Source organism: Eurypyga helias, unplaced genomic scaffold, assembly GCF_000690775.1.
Source record: "Eurypyga helias isolate BGI_N326 unplaced genomic scaffold, ASM69077v1 scaffold14844, whole genome shotgun sequence".
NCBI lineage: Eukaryota > Metazoa > Chordata > Aves > Eurypygiformes > Eurypygidae > Eurypyga > Eurypyga helias.
Genome location: NW_010245736.1, coordinates 28,647 through 53,748, shown reverse-complemented (window position 1 = coordinate 53,748; position 25,102 = coordinate 28,647). Strand labels below are relative to the sequence as shown.

The following is a 25,102-nucleotide window of genomic DNA, read 5'->3' as shown; positions in this document are numbered from 1 at the left end:
GTAGTAACTTTTAAATAGTTAGGTTCCTTGATAACATTTAGCTGGAAATTCCTTTGCCTCATGTTCCACCTGTGCGAATTGCATATTCTTTCTTCTGCTAGGCAGAGCTGAAAGAAATTAATCAACATGTGGGGTTTTTTTCCCTTTGCGCGCTTGTCTGGCAGCGTACAGCGTATCTGACAGCCCTTCGTGTCCGGTTACGTGCACTTGCCTCTCCTTGGGATAGTCAGCTGCAGGTGCTGAAGAGGCACTAAGCAATGTTGAAGAGTCAGGAAATGAATATATATGTATTTTTTTAAAGGTCTTACACAATTCAAATTATTTTAAATGAGTCTCTAACAAAAAGAGTAAATATTCAAGAAGCTCCAGTTCCTGCAAGATGGCCTGCTTGCAGAGGAGATGGCCGCTTCAGGGCTGGCAGCAGAGCTGCTGAATCATCCCTAACGAGCGTTCAGGGAAAAGCCTTGCAGAGTGGACTCTGGCCTGTGTCTGTGTTACACATGTGAAGATAAGTTAAGCACCGAGCTAGGGATTATACATGTTCACCTTGGGTGTTTTCTGCTTTATTTTCCTACCAAAAGATTGTTTCCCTTAGAACCACAGAATGGTTTGGGTTGGAAGGGACCTTAAAGACCATCTCGTTCCAACCCCCCTGCCATGGGCAGGGACACCTTCCACTAGACCAGGTTGCTCAAAGCCTCATCCAGCCTGGCCTTGAAGACAGCCAGGGATGGGGCATCCACAGCTTCTCTGGGCAACCTGTTCCAGTGCCTCACCACCCTCTCCATGAAGAATTTCTCCCTGATATCTAATCTAAACCTCCCCACTTTCAATTGAAACCCGTTACCCCTTGTCCTGTCACTACAGGCCCTTGTAAAAAGCCCCCCCCAGCTTCCTTGTAGCCCCTTCAGGTACTGGAAGGTGCTATAAGGTCTCCCCGGAGCCTTCTCTTCTCCAGGCTGAACAAGCCCAACTCTCTCAGCCTGTCCCCATAGCAGAGGGGCTCCCGCCCTCTGAGCATCTTTGTGGCCTCCTCTGGACTCACTCCAACCGGCATTAGGTTTGTGTTGGAGGGTTGGAGGTACATTTGGGAGCACGGAGGAGATCTCACTCCCCCTGCCAGACCTGTGTGCTTCTTCATCTACCACTTGCTTTGCATGGCATGTCTCACCTGGGGATTGCTTTAAAAATTACCTGGTAATGGTCTCCCCTACAGCTTCCACCTTCATTTCTATGAGATTCTCTGCATCAAATGGTGGGTAGTTTGTGAAGGACACCTTGGATATTCCCAGGTTCCAGGAGCTTGTACCTCGTCACTGACAAGAGGACCCTAATGCCATAGTGTGTTACCTGATGGCAGTGGTAGGAACAGACACGTGTTCTTTGAAGAGCTGAGAATCATATTTTTGAGTTCTTTCTGGAGGCAGGTGGAGACAGAAGCTGTTTCTGAGTTTGTGTAACCACTTCACCGACACACTTGGAAGTTTTCCAAATGCTTATCAACCACTTTCCAAGGCTGTTGCATGTTTCTGTGTGTGGAGCGGCAGGCGAAATTTAGACGTTTTAAAGTTCCGCTGTGATTCCCAGCGAGAGGGGGACTGAAGCAGCAGGAGTAGAGCAGGGGAGCAGGCAGGGACCCCGGGTGGGCTTAGGGGTGCCCTACAACTTGCAGGTTGCTGGTGTTCATCATGGATGTGCAGAGTAATGCTCACAGACAATAACTGGAACTGTTGGCTTGCAAGGAATGGCCAGGAGCAAGCTGCCTGTCCTGCGGGCAGCACAGAAATTATTCTCATCACACTGGTACAGGCTCGCATGCTCAAAGGCACTAGAAACTGCCTTGTCCCATACGGAGTAATGTGGCATGTGCATTACAACGAGTCATCTGCCTGCTGCGTAAGGAGTTAGGGAAGCCTAGAGGAGGCATGGAATGCATCAGGGGAATGGAATACTTCAGACAGGAATCATTAAACAGACCTGCAGATATGGAAACGACTATTGAAAAGAGAGGGCAGAGGTCTGTAGCAAGCAAGGCCAGCTTCCTGATCCCGTCAGCCGGGCACACACAGTTGCTGCCGAGAGACAGGAGACACGGAGCGTGTGTCTGGGAAAGTCATGGGCAGTGGGAGCATCAAGAGTTGCTCACAGGTTGGAGATGACAACGAACCCGCTCCCTCTCCGTGATGGGACAGTGTGTATGACCAGGTCTCAGGGCAGCCTGGTGCCATTGGACAGTGCAATATCTTCCAGTCTGTTATTCCCCACGCCTGGGAATGTGGATAACTCCGCAGCCTCTAATCCAGTGTAGCCCTGCGGCCCATTGCCCAGAAAAGCCCCATCGCTTTTATTGGTCACAAGCCCCAGGCTGGCTTCTCTTCTGCAGAGGGCTGTGGTGTGGAGGCATTCTTCTCCTTGTTGTGTAAGGAGAGCAAGAGGATGGCTGAAATTAGCAAAATGAGGATATATTTACAAGGATGGATCTTAATCTATATTTAATTATAAGTTTGTGAAGCTTGCTTCTGCTTTACTGATACTGACTAAATTTAATTTCTGAAGGGAGTGTGGTTGCACAGAGAGGACCATATACTGTTACTCAACAGGAGCCTCTATTCCAGCCTCAAGGAAATGTCTTCGTGTGCTTGGTGCACAGATGGGTTCTGTGTGGGTTTTCTGTCTTATTTCTGAGGCAGGGCTGCGGGCTGCTGCGGGCAGCCTCACAGACTGGCTGAGCTTCATTCTGCTCCCATCAGTTTCTTTTCTGAACCAAAAAGAAAGCCTGATCCTCCCAAAGTACCAAATAATAGTGAGAGTGGTGTTTATGGATCAGCAAATCAGTCGGATAACTGTGTAACTTGTAGGGCTGCATCTCATGCATGCTTTGTGGTTTATTCTTCCCATCCACTTTGGACTTACTACATAGAGCCTGTTCTTCTCTGTCCTGGTTCCAAATCAACTTTGTTAGCTTTCCATGACACATGTAAACCAGGAAAAAGAAATGTACATTGCTAATCTTCCTAATTTATTAGGATTTATCTTCATAGATGGAGCCTGTGTGCTGTGTTCAGCTAGTTCTCCAGAGACTAGCTCTCAGTGGTGTAAACTGCCGGTGTTGAGCTCTGACCCAGGAGCAGATGAGTCTGTAACACTGTCATGCCTTTCTGGGTCCACCTTCCTTTACGCAATCTTTGCAAGGTGTTGCGGCAGGGAGATAGCGGAACGCTGATGTTCAGTCCCAGCTTCGCTGCTTGTTCCTGCTGCGTAACGGTGTGTGTGTCACAGATAACAGGCTTGCAGGACAGCTGCTCTATTTTGCTGACAGATGAGCTGGTGGAGGAGCAGAAACTCCTTCTTCTCAATAAAACCAGGAGACTGGCTGGCTGAGCCGGTGAAGAGAAGGTGTCGCAGGCGTAACGGCCTCAGTGTGTGCTGCGACTCCTGTTTCTTTGTGTGCACTCTGCTTTGTGGGATGGGGAGAGATTCTTCCCGGGTGGTTGGGTAAAGTTGGAAAGATAATAGTGTGTTTTTCCTGAAGGCTGAGCTTAAAACCAATGTTCTTTCTTCCTTCTCCGCCCACCCTGAGCAGTCAGTGAATCCCTACATTGTGAAGCTCTCCATCGTAGATGATGAGGCCACGCTCAATGTGAGTATCTGACTTGATTCCTCTGTGCTGCTGGGGATGCTCGTTCACGTGTGGCGTTAGTGTAATAAATGCAGTGGTGTCTGGTAGAAAGAAGACCTAGGGACGGTGCTGCTGTGAAGAACACCAGTGCAGTGGGTCTCTGCTCTAACTTCATGCTTGCAGTAGGTTAGGCAGCTCGTGATTTGGAAGGTTGGATGACCAGTTGAATGGTGGGGGTGGTTAAAAAGCTAGATAGCAAGGGTCGTGCTAATGCCGAGCTGTTACACGTTTGTGAGCTATGCACTATTCACTGTCACATGCCAAAGAGGCACAAGACAGCTTAGGCCAAAGGAGGTCTCGTTTCTAGTTCTGTCATTCAATTTTACAAGTCTGCAAGTCAGTTCTTGTAGCTCGGTGGGAGCTTGTACCTGAGCGAAGAGTCCTGCGACATATTTTGGGTGGTAGCCACTGCCTGAGTTTGGTATCCAGGCCTGGATAGCAAGTGGCAGCACACGGAGCTATGCGAGGTCTGGACTTAGGAGCTGGGCCTACAAGGAGGCTGGGGGGGACTTTTTACAAGGGCCTGTAGTGACAGGACAAGGGGTAACGGGTTTAAATGGAAAGTGGGGAGGTTTAGATTTGATATCAGGAAGAAGTTCTTCATGGAGAGGGTGGGAAGGCACTGGAACAGGTTGCCCAGAGAAGCTGTGGATGCCCCATCCCTGGAAGTGTTCAAGGCCAGGCTGGATGAGGCTTGGAGCAACCTGGTCTAGGTGAAGGTGTCCCGGCCCATGGCAGGGGGGTTGGAACTAGATGATCTTTAAGGCCCCTCCCAACCCAAACCATTCTATGGTTTCTGTGATTCTTGAGGCACGAAGTAAAAGGCAGGCTCCATGCTAACCAAAGGGTGAGAACAATGATTCTGTAAATTAGCTGGACAGAAAGGAGGATCAGTAGCTGTGGAATGATGGGTGCTGTTTGCAAGAAGTGGAAGGGTTGTTGGTGTTTATGGCCTTTGTTTTGAACTTTTGGATGTCCTTCCTCTGACACCAGCTTCCTTGTAAAGTTCTCGCCACTTTGAGGGTTCTTGAGTGAGTAAGCTCTGTCTGGAGGTCCAAGAGGAGTAAAAGTTCTCTGTTGAAATTAGGAATTAGATATTAAGCTTGGTATCTTGATTTTGGGGTGGTATTTTTGTTGCATGCCTTAATAGTTCGAACAGCTTCAGGAGAAATTCTTCATAGCATGCTAGGTTATCTGGGGGAGGGGGGGCAGCACTGCTATATGTGTTCAGTGTATGATTTCCAGCACTGAGATTTGTAATGTAAAGATTTTTAAATGCCTTTTTTTCAGGGGATGGGACTTGTAATTGCCCAGGCTTTATCGGAGTATAACAGGTAAAACCTAATTGTCTCTTGTTTTCGATGCGTGATAGTTGCTGTGCATTTCCACAACCTTTTTTTGAGTGTGTTCAGGCACTTGTTTATCACCAAACAGCTCTGATGCACCTGGAGAGGCAGGGAAGAGTCTTATGCTTTGAGGTACTTGGGCTCAGTTGTTCCTCTTGCTGCAAGTGTAACTGCGCCTGTACCAGCTGCGCTGACACGCTTCAGGAGGGATCTTGCTGTAGGGGAATCTAGCTGTTGTCTGGTTTTACTATTGTGGGATTTACCTCAGTGTGAACCTTGTGTAAAATCTCAGTCCCAGGTGAAAAGGTAAATGATTTGCTGAGTACTTCTCTGTTAGATTTAACTCAGACCTGATCTAAACCAAACAAATGCATCCGGGACTGTCCGCATGCCAGATACGAGATGAGCACAGGATGTGTGCTCTTGCAGACAATGGGAAGCATTAACTGCTGCTGAAGAAAGGCCCAGAAAGCCAGCAGCAGGAGTAGCATGTTCCCAGCCTCTGCTTCATAAGCAACAGCACAGCATGTGTTTTTCCTAAGTAATAAGTGCTTCAGAATAATTTGGAAACTTAGAGCAATTTCACCACAGCAACCCAAGACTTTTTGTGCATTAGGGTTCCCCAAACAGCCCAGAAAAAAGTTTTGATTCCTTTGAAGGCCTGCTGTTGCAGGTATACAGATGACTTCCAAGATCAGCAAATCATGTCAGTGTGTTTAATGGAGTATTATTGGAGTTAAGCAGAAAAAAAACCTCATCCACCCAACTTCCTTCATTCTGACAAAAGCTACCTTGGACTGTGACCTGTGTTGTTTAGCTGCTGCTTTCCACCTTCCCCCCAAAAATTTCAATTGTTTTCTTTGCACGTGGCATCGTGTGATGGGATTTCTGTTTGAAGGACACGCTAAGTGGCCGTGGGAGCTTTGCTGGCCCATTTGAATGCAAAATGAAGGAACTGAGCATAATTCTGAGGTACCCGACCTATTTGCTGAGTATGCTTACCCCAGTCCCAGTCGCTTCGCGTACTCCAGGCCTGTGGGGTCAGGCCATGGACCCTGACGGTCCTCATGGTTTCTCTTTGCCATAGGGTGATCGACTGTGGTTAGTCTGTAACAGATGATGGTGGAAATGAAACTGCTCTGTGGTTACTGTGTGTGTTCATGTGGTTCGTTACTGTTTTGTCAGGGCAGGACAAAATTTCAGAAAGTCACCTGGTCCCTTTCCTTCAGCGTTAGCCCAGGCTGGATGTCTGCTCTATACCAGCGCAGGCGTCAGTCAGGCTTGCATCTTTCAGCAACCCCGCTTCAACTCTAGAGAGTTTACAAATACTTTAATACCCTTCGCCTCTCTCTTTGTGAGTTCTTGAAAAGGGCTTGTGAATATTGAAGCTTTCTCCATCCTGTATCCTTATCAGATAAGACTGTCTTATAGGGATTTAGAAAAAATAACCCTGGTTCCATTTCTAACCCTGAGGCTTCATCCTTATTCCTTTTTGTTCAGGCAATACAAAGATAAGGAAGAGGAGCACCAGAGTGGTTTCTTCTCAGCCCTAACTAATATGGTAAGCAAGGAAGCAGTGTTTTTCTGTTCCTAAAATATGCGCCTTCAATGAAGGTCAGCAGGATGGTGTTTCCAAAACATGTGAGGTTGGGATGTGGTGATTTCTGGAGTAGGAGATGCTTTGGTCCGATCCAAACCAAATACAACTAAAATGGCTGTTTTCTGAGGAGTGTGGTGTTGTCTGGCTGGGAAAGCCCTTTCAAAGGATAAGATCTCTGTTCTGGGGTTGATACTTGAAATTCTTTTCCTTCATCATCTTTATTCTAGTTGACTTTATTTTAAAAATCACAATTATTTGTTGGATTTTCACCAACAAGTTGTCACTCTGCTGATGTAGCCTAAACCAGAGAAGCTGAATATTTCTGTGGCAAAGCGTAGTCCGTCACCAGCTTCAGAGTCTTGTTTCTCAAGCCAGGGTGCACTGTAGCCATGGAGTTAGCTTGGATTCTGCAGTGGGTGGTGTCCGTGTTTTGGGACGGGTATTTCCGAAGGTAATTGTGAATCTCATCCTTGTAGACTATCCACTGTTCCCCTTTCTCAGTTTGGCTCTGCCTTAGTCTGAGATTTAATTGTAGTCTGAGATCCAACTGACAGGAAAATTCCCTGTAGGTAAGGATGGGTCAGTGTTGACAGCTGCCTGTCAGGAGTGACATGGGTAAAAGTGCTGCCACTCTGGGGAAGCAGATGGGAAATTCTCTCTATTGTTCTTTTACAGAATCCAGACTAACTGAGGTTGGGATTGTAGATGTGGTCCTTTTTTTCCCCTCTTTTGTGATTTGACAGGTGAAGCATTAGTCAGTGATAGCAGTGCAAGATGAGATGTGTTTGTAGGTGACCATCCTGTTTCTAGTAAAACACAAATGAGAAAGTTAAGTTATATGAGTGCCTTGGATGAGAACACCTCTCCCAGGGCACTGCTGGTGTAGTTAAATTCATGTCTTCTCTTGTTGCCTAGTAGCTCGCACAAATCCCTCCTGTGCAATTCTCTTTCTTTCCATAGGTGGGCAGCATGTTCATAGCAGATGCTGACGAGAAGATCTCAGTCCAGTAAGTGCCCAGATGTTAGTTACACAATGGGTGGGAACTCACCACGCTGGCCAGTGTGATCCACTCCATCCTGGAGCTGTTCTGATGCAGCAAAGCAAACCAGAGAGACAGTTCTCTTGGAACTGAAGTGGTACCACGTCCCTGCAAACAGTGCGTTCTCACTTCAGCGGGATGGGTGCAGGAGGAGGAGCCACAGCTGAACTGCTTGTAATGAAGTGTATAAAAACCCTCCTGTGGTTTTTATGAGGGTTTTTTAACGTATAATAGGCAGGTTGGAGGTGGCAGATTGGGAAGGGATCGTCTGTGTGATCTTGTCCCCAACAAAATGTTTTATAAATCAAGGGATCAAGTGATAAATGGGAGGGTTGGAGGTGTCTGTAGGAACCTCTGCTCTTATAGCAGTGGACTTTAAAGGGAAAACACTGTTTAAGCAATGAGGGAAACCTTCAGCTAGACGGGAACAAAGACTAGTTGAGCTCTAAAAATAGCTGTTTTTATGGATTACTAAGTATTACTAATAAGTGGCAGAAGACTGGATTGCAGAGGCAGAGTTTTATGGAATTGAAAAAAATTTGTTCTTACAGATGGGTCATGCTTCTGAAGAGCTTTGCTCTTGGGGTTCTCCTCCGGCGTTAGCCCTTAACTAACTGTGCTTTTGTCTGTATCTTTTCCGCAGAACAAATGAAGCAATCCTCCTGGCCCTCTATGAAGCTGTTCACTTAAACCGGAATTTCATCACAGTTCTGGCACAAGTGAGTGTTTTCACTGCGATGCCTGCCCATTTCTTTGGAGTGGATGTCTTTGGAAATGGACTTGGTGACAAGATCAGTTCCCCTGCATACTTGTCATAGGTGTAGATGAGCGTGAAAGATCCCCAGGGCCTGGGTTTATTATACTCTTAGGAAATGCTTCCTGCCTTGCCAGAAAATTAGTTTTGAGGGCACAGCTCATGTTGGACAGAGCCATTTTTCCCGCTGAATGGGAAGGGCTGCGTGGAGTACCTTCTGTGCCCTGTTCACAGAATCATAGATTCGTCTTGGTTGGAAAAGACCTTTAGGATCATTGAGTCCAACCGTCAACTGTTGATACTGCCTTTAGGGAGAGGATGGAGTGGGTGGATTCATAGGGATAAGGTTGCTGCAGATATCAGAGCAATTCATGCTCTTGTTAAGTTAGGGTGGAGGGAGAGAGGCTGATTCGGCTCCAAAGCTGGATGAATTGTCCTGTCTGGGTGCTCACAGACTGCATGTTGTTGTCTTTTTGGGTACCTTTTGCCTCGGGACTCATCGACATGTGACCACTGTAGTTTCAAATGCTCTTTTGTGTTCAAACTGCCTTGGAGAGCCCAACCCCTTTTGCTTGGGAGACTGTTGCTGGAGCATAGCACTCCTCCTTGTTCTGTTTATGGGGAAGAAACAGCTATGGCAGCCTTCTGAGGAGCATTGAGCTGCTCCCTACCTCTGATCACAAACCTCTGGATGCTTCTCTAAACACTGCTTGAGTTTGCAAAGGTGCTTGTTGCTGGGAGACAGATAATGAGTCTCTGATCGGTGATCGTGCTGTGGCTGGCTAGAAGGGTAGCCTGATGTGTTTAGGAAAACCGTTAGGTTTAGGCTTTTAATTGTGGTTTGTAAGGGCTGCTGGTAATCTGGGAGAAAAGGACATCAGCAGTGCAGTTAACACCTTTCCCCAGTTATTTCAGGCCCTCAGGGTGGAGCCATACATCACGGGCTAGAGACTTGGCAGGAGGAGGAGACAGTAGTGGCGATGGAAGACATCTGATAGGCAGACCTACTGCCTCTGAAGAAAGGTGCTGTCCCACGGGTAGTTAATTTACCCAGGTTATTCATTCCTATCGCTTGTGAGCGATCCCTGCTCTTTCATCTCTGTGTAATGCCAACTCAGGCCTTTCTGTGGTCAAGGTATCCCTGAGGGAAGAGACACCTTTGGCAGGGAAAAGAGTAGGACAGGAAAAGAGCAGCTAGAGTGAAAGCTCTTAAAAATTAAAGGATAAACTAGTTAATTTGTGAAAGTGATAGCTGAAGTAGTCACTGATCAGTGGGTGCCATTGAAGGAGAGGCCTGATTTTCTAGGGTGGGTTGTCTGTAATCATTTAAGAGAGAGCTGTCCTTTGAAAAAAACCTCATAGAAGCTGATGAATACTCTTCTCTCCGTTGGTGCCGTTGCTAGGGACTGCGTGGATGACTACCTGCTGCTCTGTGGGCACAGAGGAAGAGCAGGGCTGCGGTTGTGTTGGTGCCTGAGGTGTTGAGGCTTTGGTATACTTACCAGCTTGTTGGTCCTCCGTGTTTGCTGCTAGGTGGCACTGTTATCTCTCAGCTGACCCTTAGTGACTGGGGAAAAGAAAGGTAAACACCACAGCAAAATCTGTGGAAGCAAGCCTATTTTCTGTAAGATTTTTCAATGGAAAAACTGTGTGTTAAAGTTGAAATCGGCACCTGTAACGATTTAAAATTGTCTCTAAACTGTAATATGTGTGTCTGCTTCCCATAAAATACGTGCATTTGTAGTTGCTTATAAAATGCGATATTAAAGACAATGTGGAGGATACCCACTTGTGAAAAATCCTACGGATCTAACCTCAAATCGGCAGTTCTGCATCCCTTTCTTTTATTTTGAAATTGTGATGATATATTAAGGCAGATGATACATTTATGTAAAACTTGCCCTATGAAATGGACACTTTGCTTGGCAGCCAGACTTAAAATAGCATGGCAGATTGCCTACAGTCTCACCAGTGTGGATAGATCCGGAAGCCTACAAAGAGTAAAGTCAAAGCAGTAATTAGGCAGTCAACTATTAGCAAAGATGAAATGGGGAGAGTAACTACTGATGGAAGCTGAGAGGATCGATGATGATAGTGTTATTTATGTTATGCACTCTTTTCCCGCAGCCCCTGGGCTTTATGGTGAGGCAGGGAAGTAATAAATTGCCATCCTCTTTGAATATGAGCAGGTGGAGGGCAGGAGTGAGGAGGATTTGCTTTTAGGAAGAGAAATAAAAGGATCTTGGTGGAAGACTTCAAACGCCACACCCTTGGGTTGTTTTGGAGGGAATTAGAAGTTATCAATGGTGTAGGCTTCTGCATAACTTTTCCCACTGGGGCAGGGCATGTTACCTGTCTGCTGGGGACAGCCACCACTGCCTGATGTATTTTTATGTTTTGCGGAGTGAAGAAAACGATGTGCAGTTTATTATGGCCAGGGTCGGGAAGCGTAGGCTTGCTTTTGGGAGGAGAGGCTGGAGTTTCTTGAGACGTCATTACCGGCAAAGATTGCGTGAGAGCGTGGAGCGGTGTGAGTAGCCATCGGTGTGAGTAGTGCCCGGGGAAGCTACTGACCTCTGCGTGTCTGGGCATTTGTGTTTTCTGGTAGAGCCATCCTGAGATGGGGCTGATGACAACACCGACAAGCCCGATCCCAGCGACACCTGTCACTCCACTCGGAACCACCCCGCCTTCTTCGGATGGTAAGGAATGTGATGACCTCCTGGGGAAAAACTCTTAGAACTGTAAAATAACGAGCAAAGCGTTTTCTCAAGATGGCAAGTAATGCTCTGGCTGGAGCAGATGTGACCTCTTCCTGGAACGACTTGCCTTACTAAACATGAGCAAGGTTCTGTGACTCAAGTTTATTTCTGTTTTGCCTTATACGTTGCTCAGTGAAATTATGCTGATATTCCTTCTGAAAGCAGTGCTGCCCCGGTATCTGCATGAAGATGCACCCAGCCCGTTAGTTATCCCATGTAGGCTTTTACTCACGGATATTTCCAGTGTCAGGTTGCCTGGGATTATTTGTCACTGGAACAGATTTACAGAGAATCTCCATGGATTCCTGCTTGTCACTAATGCACTTGTGCCCAGATATGAATTAATTGGGATTTGAATCCAGCCTGGGTGTGGAGGTATTCCTCCCTCCTGTTGCCCTTTCCCCGACAGGATTTGTAAACAACTGCTTGCCTGAAGATCTTCCTTCTAGACGCGATGTTACGTGTCCACATAGATACGCTTTGAAATCATCTAAAACAAAAACCCCTTTTTGTTTAAGGTAGATATAGCCTCATGTAGGAGCAGGAATCAAATGGCTGTTGTCACGTACTTCAGTGGCATCCTCTAGGTCTGAAGAAAGTGTTTAAGGAAGGAACAGAATCAGTTGGAAATATTTCTGGGGAAAAGCAGCCTGGGTTACTCTGTTGTGTCAGCTGTTCGGGTCATTTGATATCCTAGTTAAGGATGATCCTCCTTGTGGCTGAATTCTGTCTGGTTACCATGGATATCAAAAGCTTCAGTTAAAAAGCCCCCTATGTCTCAAGCCTCCCTGTGCATGTAAAATGTAGAGGGACGGGCATCTTGTGGGCTTCTGTTCAACGTGTTGGTTGCCAATGTATCCGCCCACACACCAGATTACGCAACTGATGGAATTTCTGCTTACCTACATCTACAGCTTGCTTCCACTCTCCTTCTAATTTACCAGAACCCAAAAGCAAAACAAAAACTCCATCGTGCTTTCAGCAGAGGCGCTGCTCTTGTGAAGCTCGAGGCCTCTTGCCGCTCGTGAGGTTGCTCAGGTTAAGGAGGGGAGCTGCTCCTGGTGTACAGCAGTCACCTTGGGAAGCATTCTTAATTTCTGTTTGCTGTCACCTTCCTGATCTTACAGGGGTTTTTTTGAGGACCTCGACTTGATTTAGTTTGGTGGTGCTTTAGTATTGCTGTTATTTTAAAGGTATGTCAGAATTTTCCTCATTTCCGAAGGTCTTGCAACTCAGCTGTAAAATTTGCCTATGGCTGAAAGTTAGCAAGATGCTTTTTGGCTTTGGAATGAAAAGATTGCTTTCTTCTCTTTCCTGCACTTAAAAAAAAATATGTAGCTGAGCTACGTTCAAGTTACAACACCACGTAGAAATCCATCTATGGGTTTCAGGCATTGTTTTGTTTTATGCTGACTGGAATTAAAAAAGGGTTCATATTCTGGTTTGAAATTTCTCTGGCTGTTAGTGTGAATTAAGACCTTTTAAAGTTTCACAGTGTGTGTTAAAAAAGGCAAGGTCTGTAGTGTGAACCAGGATAAGCAGTGATGTGTTCTTCCAAGTGATTGCTTCCTTTTTTTTAAAAAAAATTAGACTTTTGCTAGAAACTGTTGATCCATAATATGTAAATCAAGTGTGCCTGTCACCATAGTTATCTAAATGTCAGTTTGCTTACTGTTGTTAAATATTCATTTGCTGCGTTCATTGTAACAGCTCCAGAAGGACCCACTGGGGATATAAATACATTTTTCAGACTTTTAGCTAAATCTTTGAGCTATTCATAATATTGGGAGTGAAAAAGCTTCCAGTCTCATTGCACAGACTTTTCCAACAGACTGGGCACCTTAGCAACGTGTCAGGAGCCCCAGAGCTTCCAGATGGAATGGACTAAACCAGCTTATGCTTGGGGATGTGCAGCCTTTGGAAGCTAAAAGCCCTATTATCATTTCTTTGATGTGATTCGAACAGCGAGGTTACGTTGATCTATTTGGCCTGTTGTTTCCAGGAGCTACAGTTTTGTATTCAAGGTGACCGTATAATCCTGAGCTCCACAGGAACCTTTGCTGTGCTCTGGGCCTCGCAGTGCTCACTTTAAAGGATCCTGCAGTTTACTGTTGGTTTGTCTCCTTTGGCCTTCCGTGCCTGCGTTTGACCCAGTCTCAGGGGTAAATGAGCCTGACTTGCCTCCTTGCAGGGTTATGAGATATAAGGCTTGAATTGTGAATGGCCTTGTTTGTTAGAGCAGGCTTTTCTCTGAACCGAAGTACAGCTGTGTACGGGATCACACCACTTCCCCTCCGAGCCCTGAACTTAGCCATCCAAAAATCAGGTGTGAGCAGCTCCTCACGTCTTGCAAGGTCCAATTTCATCGTAAATACCTTTTTCTTTCCTCAAGAGTGAGAAAAGCCTTGAGCATTCCTGAGGATAGATGGAAAAGAGATAATGTATTTCTTAAGATGTGTTGTCCTGGTGGTCTGCAGATCTGTTTCCAGTGCAAAGGGAGCGCTATCTTTATGGCTTGAGAAGAGAGCGTGCCTTCTGGCGATCAGAGTTCAAACCACCTATGACCTGCGTGTGAAAGCCTGCGAGTCTGAGCTCATAGACCGCCAGAACAGTAGTGTTTGTAATCATGTCAGGGCAGGCACGTAGACCTGCAAAAGATCCCCTTGACTCCTTCAGTCTGTTGCCTTGTGCTTGCAGGCACATCATCATAGAATTCCTTAAATCTATCAAACTCTGCCTTAATTTGTTTCCCAGTAATTCCTGTTGGGCGGCAGTTTCGCATCGTGTTCCTTGGTTAGAAACTTCCCAACCTGCATTTCTTGTCAGTTTATTCCCATTTGTCTTGATGCTATCCTTACTTTGGAACACAGCTGGCTCTTCTTTGTACGTTGGCTTACTCACCTGTGTATTTGCTGTCTCATAAGAAGGGCGCTCTGTTTCTCAGATCAACCTACTGGCCTTTCTCTGAACTTGTTCTAGTCTGAGTTCGTCCCCTTTGAATGTGGGATCAGCCTAATTAAGCGGAGTGTTCAAAACAAGGTCTCACCAGCACCTTGTGCAGGGCGTTCCAGTGTTTGTATCTCTGCTGAAAGTGCATTTCTGGGTATGTTGCAGGATCACATTCTTCCATGCTTTGTGTTGGTAGCTCATCGGCTCATAATCTGATGGTGTACCATGCTATCACAGCGTTTCGTTTGCAGCTCATGAGCACTCAGCTTGCCACGGAAAGAAATCTCTGAATTCCTGACCTTATAGGTTGCACTGTTGAATTTGATCTTGTATTTACTATCTGGTCCTTGTGTTTATCCTGTTGTTTGTGCGCAGTCTGATGTTCCTCTGTGTTTACGTATCCCAACTTTCTGCCATTAGCAGATCCATTAGGAAGCAACTGTTTCTTGTGCCCAGTCACTCACAAAAAAGGAAACTACTCACTAAACTGATACCTAAGGAATTCAGTTAGTAACTTCTTCCCAGACTAGTAATTTCTCCAATTGTTTCTCCCTTGCCAGATCTTTGATGTACTTTAAATTTCTCTGTTGGTTCCCACCTACATGCTTCTATCTTAATTTTTCACACAGAACTGTGTTAAGTGCCTTACTGAATTCCTCCCAGACCAGCTCTATCAGTTTTGGTTTGTGTTTGTTTTGTTTTGTCTGAGCTAATTTATCTTAAATTATATCAGACCTACCTGGCAGTATCTGCAGGGAAACACCTGCTGCGTTTTTCCCACTTATCTTTCCACCCTTGGATAGTTCTGGTAAGCTATCAGTGGGCAGGCTGGGAATGGCCCTTGGACAGCTCAGGCTCAGCTATCGGGAAAAATGTGGCTTACTCATGTGGGAGAGGTTTGACAGCTCATAAACGCGGTGCTTGGGGGGTACACAGGGATTGAGCAGCAGGCACATGGTGCAATTAGCTGAGTAATTGAGATAGCTTCTTGTAAAGCCTACGGCAGGCGGTGTCCAGTGTTCAGGCGTCAGAAGTGCAGCTGGTGGTAACACGGGGCATATCCTAGAGCAATGCCAACACACTGCTGTTCTGCTGCAGGTATGGGAAACACATCTCTGCTCCCTGCTGTGTTGTGATTTCTCTAGCACAAGCTATGATTGCTTCTGATTCTTGATTTTTATAAAGCTGCTCTTTCTACCTCTCTTTTCGACCATTTTGGTCATGCAGTAATTGTTACATTACTGTCTTGCCTGTTGCTTCTGCAAGAGAGGCTGCTGCTGGGAGGGGAGGATGGAATTGATGTGGACCTTTCGGAACTGTAATTCCAAACCAGCTAAAACCGAGTAAGGTCCTTGCTGGTCACATTTGTTTCCAAACTGAGAACGCTGTGAATGTTATCTGTGTTGGTTGTAAGAATTAATTGGATATCGGTGAGATCTTGAGCTCCCTTGGCTGGGAATGTTGATGAGTGCTAACACAGCAGGCTGATCTCCCGGGGTGGGGGAAGGACAGGACAGGGAAGGGTATCTCTGCTGGCTACCACAACCTGCCCTTAGAGGAGGAGAAATGTCTCTGAGGGAGTGGTACCAGTCTTTGAACAAAATCGCTGCTGGTGGTCATGAAGGAGGAGGAGGTCAGGTGACCCTGCAAATGAGCTAATCCTTCCCCAGATCTGTGAGTCTGTATCTTGGTTCTCTGTATAGTTATCTCTTGTATTTGTGGAGGGTAAACGTGTCTTATCTGCTTTGTTCCAGTTATAAGCTCTGCCGAGCTGCCTTTGGATGCTGATGTGCAAACTAGCAACCTGCTGATAACCTTCTTGAAATACAGCTCGATTGTGATGCAGGACACAAAAGGTAAATACATTCTGTTGATGCAGCAAGCAGGGCTTCTTGAAGTCAGGGGGGCATAAGAACATGTCTAGTGACTCCACAATCAAGAATTAACTGGAATCCCTTTAGAGGACTGAAGATTCCACCTTTTGAGAAAATTAAATGATATCTTATTGCGAGATAAGAGTTATGGGACTAGGAGACACCTAATGCTGGCAGGAGAGAAGTCAAATATGGGAAGAATGTAATAATAATAATAGCACCTAATAACCAAGCCTGTCTCTCTGCAGGAGGTGTGAGCATATCTGATTCCCAGCTGTCAGTCGGAGAGGGGAAGTCATGTACCAGAGAACTCTGTTTTTTAAGAACATTTAGAAGCTGACGCAGGGGGCAAAGCTTAGCGTGAGGAGGAAATATTTCCTTTGTCCTTTGGTACTTGCTGGTTAAACAGGCAGCTCTCTAATTATAAAGAGGACAGCAGTACCTTACACTGCGCTGGCAGTAATTTGCTCGAGAAGATACATTTCCATATTATGCTTATTGTTTCTCCTGATAGCTTTGTGGGGGTTAATTTCAGCTGGCTGGAGTTGAAGTATTGCTTCATCTCCCGCTCAAGGTACCCAAGGGTGCTGTTTGCCCAGCGGCTGTATAGGCAGGGCCATCGTGTGAGCATAACAAGTGTTCTTCGTACCATATTGGCAGCCGATTACCCACTTTTGCTGTTAGGTTAGATGTGACAACCGAACTAAAGTAGGAAGGTAGCTCCTGAGCTCTGATACATTGGTTACTGAACTTCACAAATGCTTGGCACTGAATAAGAGAGCCCGCAGGAGGGTTTCCTTGTACCTACCAGCAAGCAGTGAAATTGTGCCTGGCTGTCTTGTTCCGTGTGCAAGCTAGCAGAGGAAAAAGTGAATAATTGAAATTAGGACCGAAAGGGACTTCATGAAAATATCTAGCACGTCCCTTAAAACTGAGGCAGAACCAAGGTTACCTGTATCTTTTCTCAGAGGTGTTGCTAAGAGGTTGGCTGAAGACACTTTGGTAGCGGAGCATCGTTTTTACGCTATCCATTCCAGTGTTTAACTACCCTTAGTGTGAGAAAGCATCATGTGCCTCCTAAACGCTTTGCTGTGGTTCAAATTCATTACTAGTTATCTTCTCCAAGATAAATATTGAGAACAGATTATTTCTTTCTTCTTTGTGTCAGTCCTTATCTGTTTGAAGTCTGCTTTCATGTTTCCTCTTGCTTTTGACTTTAAGCTAAACCATGTCAATCTCTGCTCAGTCATTTCTTACAGATTGCACACAAGGAGGGCTTACCAGCTCTCTAATCATTCTCATTTGCTTTTCTCAGGGTCTCTCTTGCTGATCTAAGTCTCTGATGGAACAGTTTTGTGTTTTTCAATTTAACTTCTGCACTTATTAGTTGCTGTAATATGGAAAATCTGCAAAGGGCCTCAGAAACTGCCAAACTGGATTAGTTTCAGATGGATTGAAATCTGATAGAGGGGATTCCTTGCTAAACAAGCCAGGGAGAGAGGAGTTTATTCTGGTACGAGGCAGGAGTTGACGTTTCTTTCTTTACTTTGGTTCTAGCTTGTATAACATTTGACATCTGTGTGGCTGGTAGACCTAATCTCCTTGCTGCCACGGTAGTACGTGGCGATCAGCTCCACTGACTGATCATTAAAAAAAAAAAAGTGGGTGTTTTCCTGTCCTTATATTTTGATGACACATGGGGCCCTGCCTAACTTTTGTTTTTCTTCTGGTGTAAGACCGGTTATGTGACACCAATATAGTGACAAGAGAAGGATGAATAATGTACTCCACGTGTCTTGACACCGGTGACAACACTCAGAAGGGAGACTGGTTTGTTCCACATCCAGGACTAGACAGTTGTTTTGGTCCTGTCCCAGAGAGCATAATTTAATAGATTGCATTTGCTAGATCCTCCTTTGTTTTCTCTCATGTCAGTCAGAGGCAGCTGCCTTGGGAGAAACAAAACACCTGCGTAACGTTTTTTCCCATCTGTAACAGAGGGTTCATACTGATAGACCCCCCATAGGAAGTGTCCTGCTTTGTTCCTTTAATGAAGGATGCTGTGACAGCGTGAAGTGCCTGTGTGAGTAACTGCCTGCACGGCTGCCCCATGCTGCTGAAAGTGGCACGATGCTCACAACGTGCTGGCTGAAGGCAGAGTATTTGGTGTGAAACAGGAGCCTTTACAGATCCCCAGAGAGAGAAGTGGTAGCAGCACCTACAAAAGTATACGGGGAGGCCTTATAGCAGGAAGATAACAAGGCTCCAGTGTATCAGAGTTCTTTGAGGCCATTTCTCCTGCTTTGCTGGAGTAGAAAACTTTTCACTTAAACGTTTTAGCTGAGGTAAGGAGACCTAGGAGAGACTTTTAACTCTCCCATTCCAAAATACCTCTTCGTCTTCCTTAGCGCAGCAAGATGAAATCAGCTCACTTAAGGGCATATCTTGTTAGTAAATATCTGTCCCTCAGCAGCATAGAAAAGAAAACAAAAGAGGCATCAAACTAGACAGAACAGCTAGCTAAGCCCATTCTGGTTTTATAGATTACAGTATATACACTAACCAGAAAAGTGTTTGTAAGAGTGACCTGCAAAGATGCAAGGAGTTTAACTGATGCTGTCTTCTGATTTATACTAAGGACCCTGTCCTCCAAGTTTGACCCTAGGGCGGGTCTTACGCTTCAGGGAGGCTGGTGGAGGTCCCACGGGTGTGCAGTTTAAACTTCCTCAGAACTTAGTTATAAGTGTGTTGTTGTGGTTGGGTTTGTTTGTTTGTTTTTGTGGGTTTGGGTGTATGGGGTATGAGTGGTGTGTTTTTTAGAGCAAAGATTTTAAAGTGAGCTTGATTGGACAGTGCCTCGAACGACCTGATCCTAGCTGGGCCTGCTTTGAGCAAGGATTGGACCAGAGGTTTCTTCCACCCTAAGTTACTCTGACTGTATGTATCTTGTTTTCTCGGTCTTTCAAGGTTAAAATTAAGAGAGAAGAGTTTTAAATAATCCAATTAAAAATGGCATTCTTCTGCCTTAGTCCCTCTATGTGTGAGTCCTTCAGCCCTCCATTTGTCATCCAGGGCAAAAGCTGCTTCAGGTTGTAAGTTGAATAACAAATCGCGAAACCTGATCAGGGTGGAACTCGTTTGGCTTAAAATGCCAAGTCTTTGCAGACTTCCTTCTTTCCTGGCTTTGCACAGAGCAAAGTAGGTCACGTCTCTCAGTACTGGGGTTAAAACCCGGGACTTTGAGTGTAATGCTGCTACGCCGTGCTGTACCTCTGCCGAAGCTTCGCTGCTTGTTTCATAACCTACAGCAAAGGTGACCTTTCTCTTTCCATCTTGCCTAAGCGAGGGAGAAAGTCTTTGCCGTGACAGAGGGACTGGGACTAACCCCAGTATTTAGAGTATCCGTGGAGGTGAAAGTGAATGAGACGGAAGTCCTAGTGCTGTTGGAGGTTCAAATCGGAAACCTGACTTTTGGCACAGACTGACAAATCGGTGGGGTTTAGTGGTCAGGCTGGAGGGTGGGTGCTTGATGAGAGTAATTAGGCTATTAGCTATGGTGGAGGAGTAGGCTGGGCTTTTCTCTTGCTGGAACAGCTCTCTCTCTGGCATTGCTCGTCTCGTGTGGCTCATGGAGAACTTGTTTTTTCTTCTTTGCAGATGAGCACCGGCTGCACAGTGGCAAGCTGTGTCTGATTATCCTGACGTGCATAGCAGAGGTAGGTTTCTGATGTGGAACTGTTCAGCAGATGGTGTGTTACAGGGCTGTATCAGCTGCATGCACATCCCCTGCCTCCTGTTGAGCAGAAGCTGAAGATCCACAGTGGTACTGAGGACCACAGGCACTTAACATTTTGCTAATAAACCTGATGCGGCACTGTTAAAATTGACTTGAAAATTGGATCATCTTATTTGGGTTAGCTGACTCCCAGGGATGAAGAGAGAAAAGAGTGACCCTAAGCCTTTTCTCTTAGCTGTTGAGTGACCTTGTGGTGTGGCTTTTAGATGAGTAATGTGCTAATGGCTCTCAGCTCTGTGCTGTTCACGGTAAACATGGGCAATGCTGTATCCCTTCTGCCTAAGGATACGAGTCTGAAAGAAAGCCACATGGCTGTAGGTCAAGACAAGTCGTGAATCTGGTAGTAGGGTGAGAAAGCAGGATCACAGAGCTGTGTCAGCAGTCCTGGCTGAGTGTGGTCCTGTCTCATGTGAAGTATCTACTAATGGCTTAACTGATACCCTGAATGGTGATTGAGTTTGCAAGACATTTGCATTTTGCTTGCTTGCAAGTAAAGACCTTTCCTTCTTAACAAAGAGTAAAAAGAGTGATGTTGATAACCAGTGTAGGGCTTTTGAAGTAATGTGGCTTCAGGGTGCAGTCTGAAAGGTAATGCATCTGCGCTTCAAATATTTATAATGAATTGGTTTTCAAATATTTATAATTAAGTGGTTTTGGCACTTGAGTTCTTCGGGTGGATGCATAGATAACACAAGATAAGAAATTGTGTTGCTACATAGCAAGGGGATATTTTGGTTCTGGTATTAATGGGAAGGTATATTTATTACCCAACCTGGCTGTGTTATCTGGAGGAACCGCTTTGGTTTGGTCTTGGAAAGAGTTTTGTCCGAAGGGTGGAACAGCTGATAAACCTACCTGCTAGTACTGCAGTAACTTCTGGTGTTATGGGTCCATCTAAATGCCAATATAAACCTTCGTGCACGCAGTCCCAGGAACTCATGTGCTGGAGAACCTTTGCCTGCGCTGTACAGCACTTGTTAAACTCTTGACACTGTGCTAGGTGCAGCCCAGAGTTTGGATGAGCAGAGGAGGAGAATGGAAAATACGTTGCTAACAAAACAAGCAGTGATGCAGACTTGATCTCAAGTGGAATTTGGATCAGGAGGGGTTTACTCTTCTGCGACTGGAGGCATGGGTGGAGACAAGAGGAGGGCTTTCTAACCTTATGTGTTGGGAGCTTTACACTGAAACACGTGTGATTTGAGAGACACGTGGAAGGTGTTGGGCACTTGGTTAGCTATTCATATCTCCTCTTTTCTTGCCCTTTTCAATAGGATCAGTATGCTAACGCTTTTCTCCACGATGACAACATGAATTTTCGAGTAAACCTGCACAGGATGGTGAGTCTTTTCCTCCAGATGGTCTGTTTTCTCTTTGAGATGAGAACACAGAGGGTTTGAGTCCCTGTGTATTGAAAACTGTGTCACAGACACGTAACCTAGATTGCTAAGGCATGTGGAAACCCTGTGAGAAACGCAGTAGTTGGAGCATGATTTTGAAATCGCTCTCAGAATGTCTCACTCCTTCAAAGAACAAAGAGCTGGTTGCCCTGTCGGCGAATTCAGAGGCCGAGGTAGCTGGGGAGGAGCTGCGTGTTATGAGGTCTCTGAGGAAATCGGTGGCACGGAGAGTGTTGTGCCTGAATCTTCAGCATTAGCCTTCATGTGATGTATTAATAACAAGTGCTCTTATTTGGCTTATGCTTCATCCTGGGTGGGGTGATTCACCTTCAGGGAGAAAAGTATTTTTTCCAGAGCCTTTTCCTATGGGAATCCATGGAGGAAGTGTCCCTACCTGGCTCATGAAGCTCTGTAGTTACAAGTAGCTTGAATGGTTATCCTAACGTGATGCGTTCTGTCATTGTGGTACTGGCAAGTTCCACCTCATCTGAGAGTGAAGCAGCACTTGAAAGTATCAGTAGTTCAGGACAGAAACAAACATCTATCTTTAGAGTGAGCATACTGCGAGGATGGTAGTCATTGCCACTTAACAACAAACTTGCCATTCAATTAGCCTTTGTGCTCTGTTACAACAAAGAGCAAAGCCATTTAATACTGCACACGCTGTTAAGAATGCAGATCAGACTTCTGGGTCAGGAGCAAATCCGTGTGTTAACCAAGGGGGAGGAATTGCTCTGTGATGTTGTTGTTGTTGTTTGTTTAGTCCTTTTTTTTTTTTTTTTATTTCTTCCCCATCCTGCCTTCGTGATATAAAAGTGCCCTCTGGTTACACAGGTAGAGAAACGAAATCCCAGTGGTCAGCATGCTGAAAAGCAGGCACAGTTTTGCTCCAGGCCTTTAGGATTAATATAGGTGAGAGAGCAATTTGAGAAAAAGACAAAGAGAAGCCTGTGCTGATGGTGCTATTTGCATGAAAAATACAGTAATACACAGCATGTCACTTCAGGCTTCTGACAACTCCTTTTCATCTTTGTGTGTTTGAAGCCGATGAGACATCGGAAGAAAGCAGCAGACAAGAACCTGCCCTGTCGCCCGCTGGTGTGTGCGGTGCTTGGTGAGTATTGTTAGAGTACGTGGGTGCTTGAGGTTCCCGAAGCATCTTCTGAGCTACAGTAGGAGATTTGTGGATTAAGGGGAGGGGTGGATGGACTTAAAAGGAGGACAGTTACTACTGAAGATATTTCCAGCAATGGGCTGTCCATCTCTGCACGTGGCTGCCTCACAGAGGTGTTAAAATCAAGATTGCTGCTCTGTAGCAAGAAATCCTATCCACATTAAGTTTTGCAGAAGCCTCTTGGCCTCTTCTACCTGAATTAGTAACAACAGGGAGGGCAGTTGATCAATAAATTCAATATTTTAGGTGAGTGTGGTGACAGTGAGTGACAGGTACTTTGTAGATGATACACTGAGGGCAAACCTATGGAAAGGACAGGCATTGGAATGTGTTTGTGGGGAATTTAGCCTTTTCTGAGCACAAACCCAATAGGAATGTCAGTAGCTAGGGTTGGGTTTTGCCTGTGGATATGGAGGCACAGCTGAAAGCTTTTCCTGCAGCACACAATTAAATTGTGACACTCACTGCTGTGGAGGCCAAAAGCATAAATAGGTGCAGAACTGGACAGAACCTGGAAGCCTGATGATATGGAAGCAGCCTCAGACCCCAGCATTTTCAAACAGGTGATGGTTGAAGCCAAGGTGCAAGAGCTGCGCGAGGAATCTTTCTAGACTCACCAGATTTCATGCTCTTGTTCCGGAACCTGTTTTTAGTCACCAGGGAGCCACACTGGGCTGTTGGTGCCCTAGGAGGTTGCATCTCAGTTGTTACGGGTGGCATGGGTTAAGCATTTTGTGTTGGGGTTGTGCTGGGCAGAGAACACAACACGTTCGGTTAGCATTTATTAGCTGAATCACAGTAACTTACCACTTTCAATTGTATTTCTGTGTTCTGCCTCTTCTCCTCGCACTGGGAGCCCTTCAGTGTTAGAGATGTTCTTTTTTCTTTTATTTTTTTTCCCCTGAATGAGTCTTGAGCAGCAGTTTAGCCTGCGTTGAGATCCAGCTAGGTTTACTTGCTTCAGAACTTGTTTTAGGGAAAAATAGGTGTTCTCTGCAATGTCTTCTCATTGCTTAAACATCTAGGTTGTGCATAATTTCTGGTAAGAATGATTTTCTAAAACGTGCTTCTCAATGGGATTTTTCCATGAGTGGCAAGGCTTTGAAATACGAGAGCATCACAATTCGTGGTGTATTCTTTATTTGGCTAACAGTGGGGGAAAGCATATGGGGAAGCAGTGCCTCAAAGCAAAGTACATTAGGTGCCCTCAGTTTCCAGTAGGGTGGTTTGTTGTGTGGGTTTTTTTTTTTAATTCCAGGGGTTGTCTAATGGTCTTTAAAACAAAAAAGTGAAATTTCTCTTATCTAAGCAGGACTGTTGTCTGGTCAAGGTAGGTGGGTGGGGGAGTTTGACTTCCTCCTTGTTGTCTACTAGAAGTTAACCATGGCCAGCTCGATGCTTACGTTATCATTTCTTTTCTGTCAGATTTGATGGTGGAATTCATTGTAACACACATGATGAAAGAATTTCCTATGGATCTCTATGTGTAAGTGTCTGTGGGGTGACTCACTGTGATTTCATTTGAAGTTTGAATCTGGGGGGAATTCCAGTCACAGAGCAATCTTTGGGCTGAAATACCACTTTGTGGCTGGTGGGAATGGGATGGCTTTTCATGAACTCTTCCAGCAACGTTTTCTACTTCTGAAATGCTCTGGGTGCCAGAAGATTGAAAGTGAAATGAATTTCCACCTTTCAGACTGATTTCCTAATCTACTTGATCAAACGCAAAGAGCTTTTCAGTCGGAACGAAGTTTCCTGATACAGGGTCATTGCAAGAATCCCCGCTTCCCAGAAGATGAATCTTGGTCTGGAAACTGAAAAGACAGTTTTGAAAAACCAAGGATGACTGACGTGAGGCCTGGAAGGCAGCATGGAGAGTGAAGAGAGAGGTTTAAGCCTGCTAGGCAGGAAGGGGTAAAACTCTGCAATGGGGAAAAGGAGAGAGGGGACAGGGCTGCACGCACTCCGTGTGTCCCAGGAGGCCCCTAGAATGCTTTGTTCTGCTTTAGCCTGGAGGGCAGAAATAGGATTTAGGCAGATCGTTGGCTTTGCTCTGACTGTACAGTGCTGAATTTCCCCAAGGCTCCAACAGCACTGTGTTCTGTAGAAGAGACAAAGATACATAGGCTGCCTTCCCTTAAGGTAACTTTTCAGCGTGTTCTGATTTTGCCCAAATAACTCTGCAACTCCAGTGCCTTTGCAAGGGTTGCACAGCTCAGTTACGAGTTTGCAAGGAATGTTTTTTTAATGACAATTACAGAATTAGTTGTAGAAGGGTGTAGGGCGTTGGAATGCCACAAGAAAAGTGTGAAGTGCTTGGGCTCAAAAGTAAGGTCACATCTAGCAACCCCATGAGAGTAAAAATAATGAGCAGTCCAACCATGAGTGGACACTGTATCCATTCGTTTTGGCATGTTTGTGCAGTCTTTCCACTCTGCTGTCTGAAGCCATCCCATAGCAGACGCAGTTATTGCAGACAAAGCGGGTGTTCTGAATGCGTAAATAGTGTCATGCTTCTCTGCAATATATTTAAAAGGTGACAATACGAAGCTGCTCAAGGGAGAGCTCATTAATATTTAAAATATTTTATTTGGTTACTTTGACCAAGGGTGTGTTTTGTCCATTATGGGCATTATGAATCCTTGGCACAAAGCTAAAAATCAAACACCCCCCCAGGATGGATAACTTCATAACTGAAGCAGTTCCGTAACTCAAGCAGTGCAGTTTG

The 25,102-nt window shown here is 45.5% G+C and overlaps 1 protein-coding gene across 1 annotated transcript in view; it reads left to right on the top strand.

Moving 5' to 3' along the window:
• Positions 1 to 25,102, top strand: part of LOC104508530 (chromosome unknown open reading frame, human C10orf76) — a 52,293-nt gene that overhangs the window by 7,795 nt on the left and 19,396 nt on the right. The window contains exons 8-18 of the mRNA XM_010150185.1: positions 3,584 to 3,640; positions 4,970 to 5,013; positions 6,526 to 6,586; positions 7,586 to 7,632; positions 8,309 to 8,384; positions 11,028 to 11,121; positions 15,885 to 15,986; positions 19,662 to 19,720; positions 21,075 to 21,140; positions 22,245 to 22,314; positions 23,800 to 23,860. Coding sequence (XP_010148487.1) covers positions 3,584 to 3,640; positions 4,970 to 5,013; positions 6,526 to 6,586; positions 7,586 to 7,632; positions 8,309 to 8,384; positions 11,028 to 11,121; positions 15,885 to 15,986; positions 19,662 to 19,720; positions 21,075 to 21,140; positions 22,245 to 22,314; positions 23,800 to 23,860 — 737 coding nt within the window. The remainder of the gene's footprint in view (positions 1 to 3,583; positions 3,641 to 4,969; positions 5,014 to 6,525; positions 6,587 to 7,585; positions 7,633 to 8,308; positions 8,385 to 11,027; positions 11,122 to 15,884; positions 15,987 to 19,661; positions 19,721 to 21,074; positions 21,141 to 22,244; positions 22,315 to 23,799; positions 23,861 to 25,102) is intronic.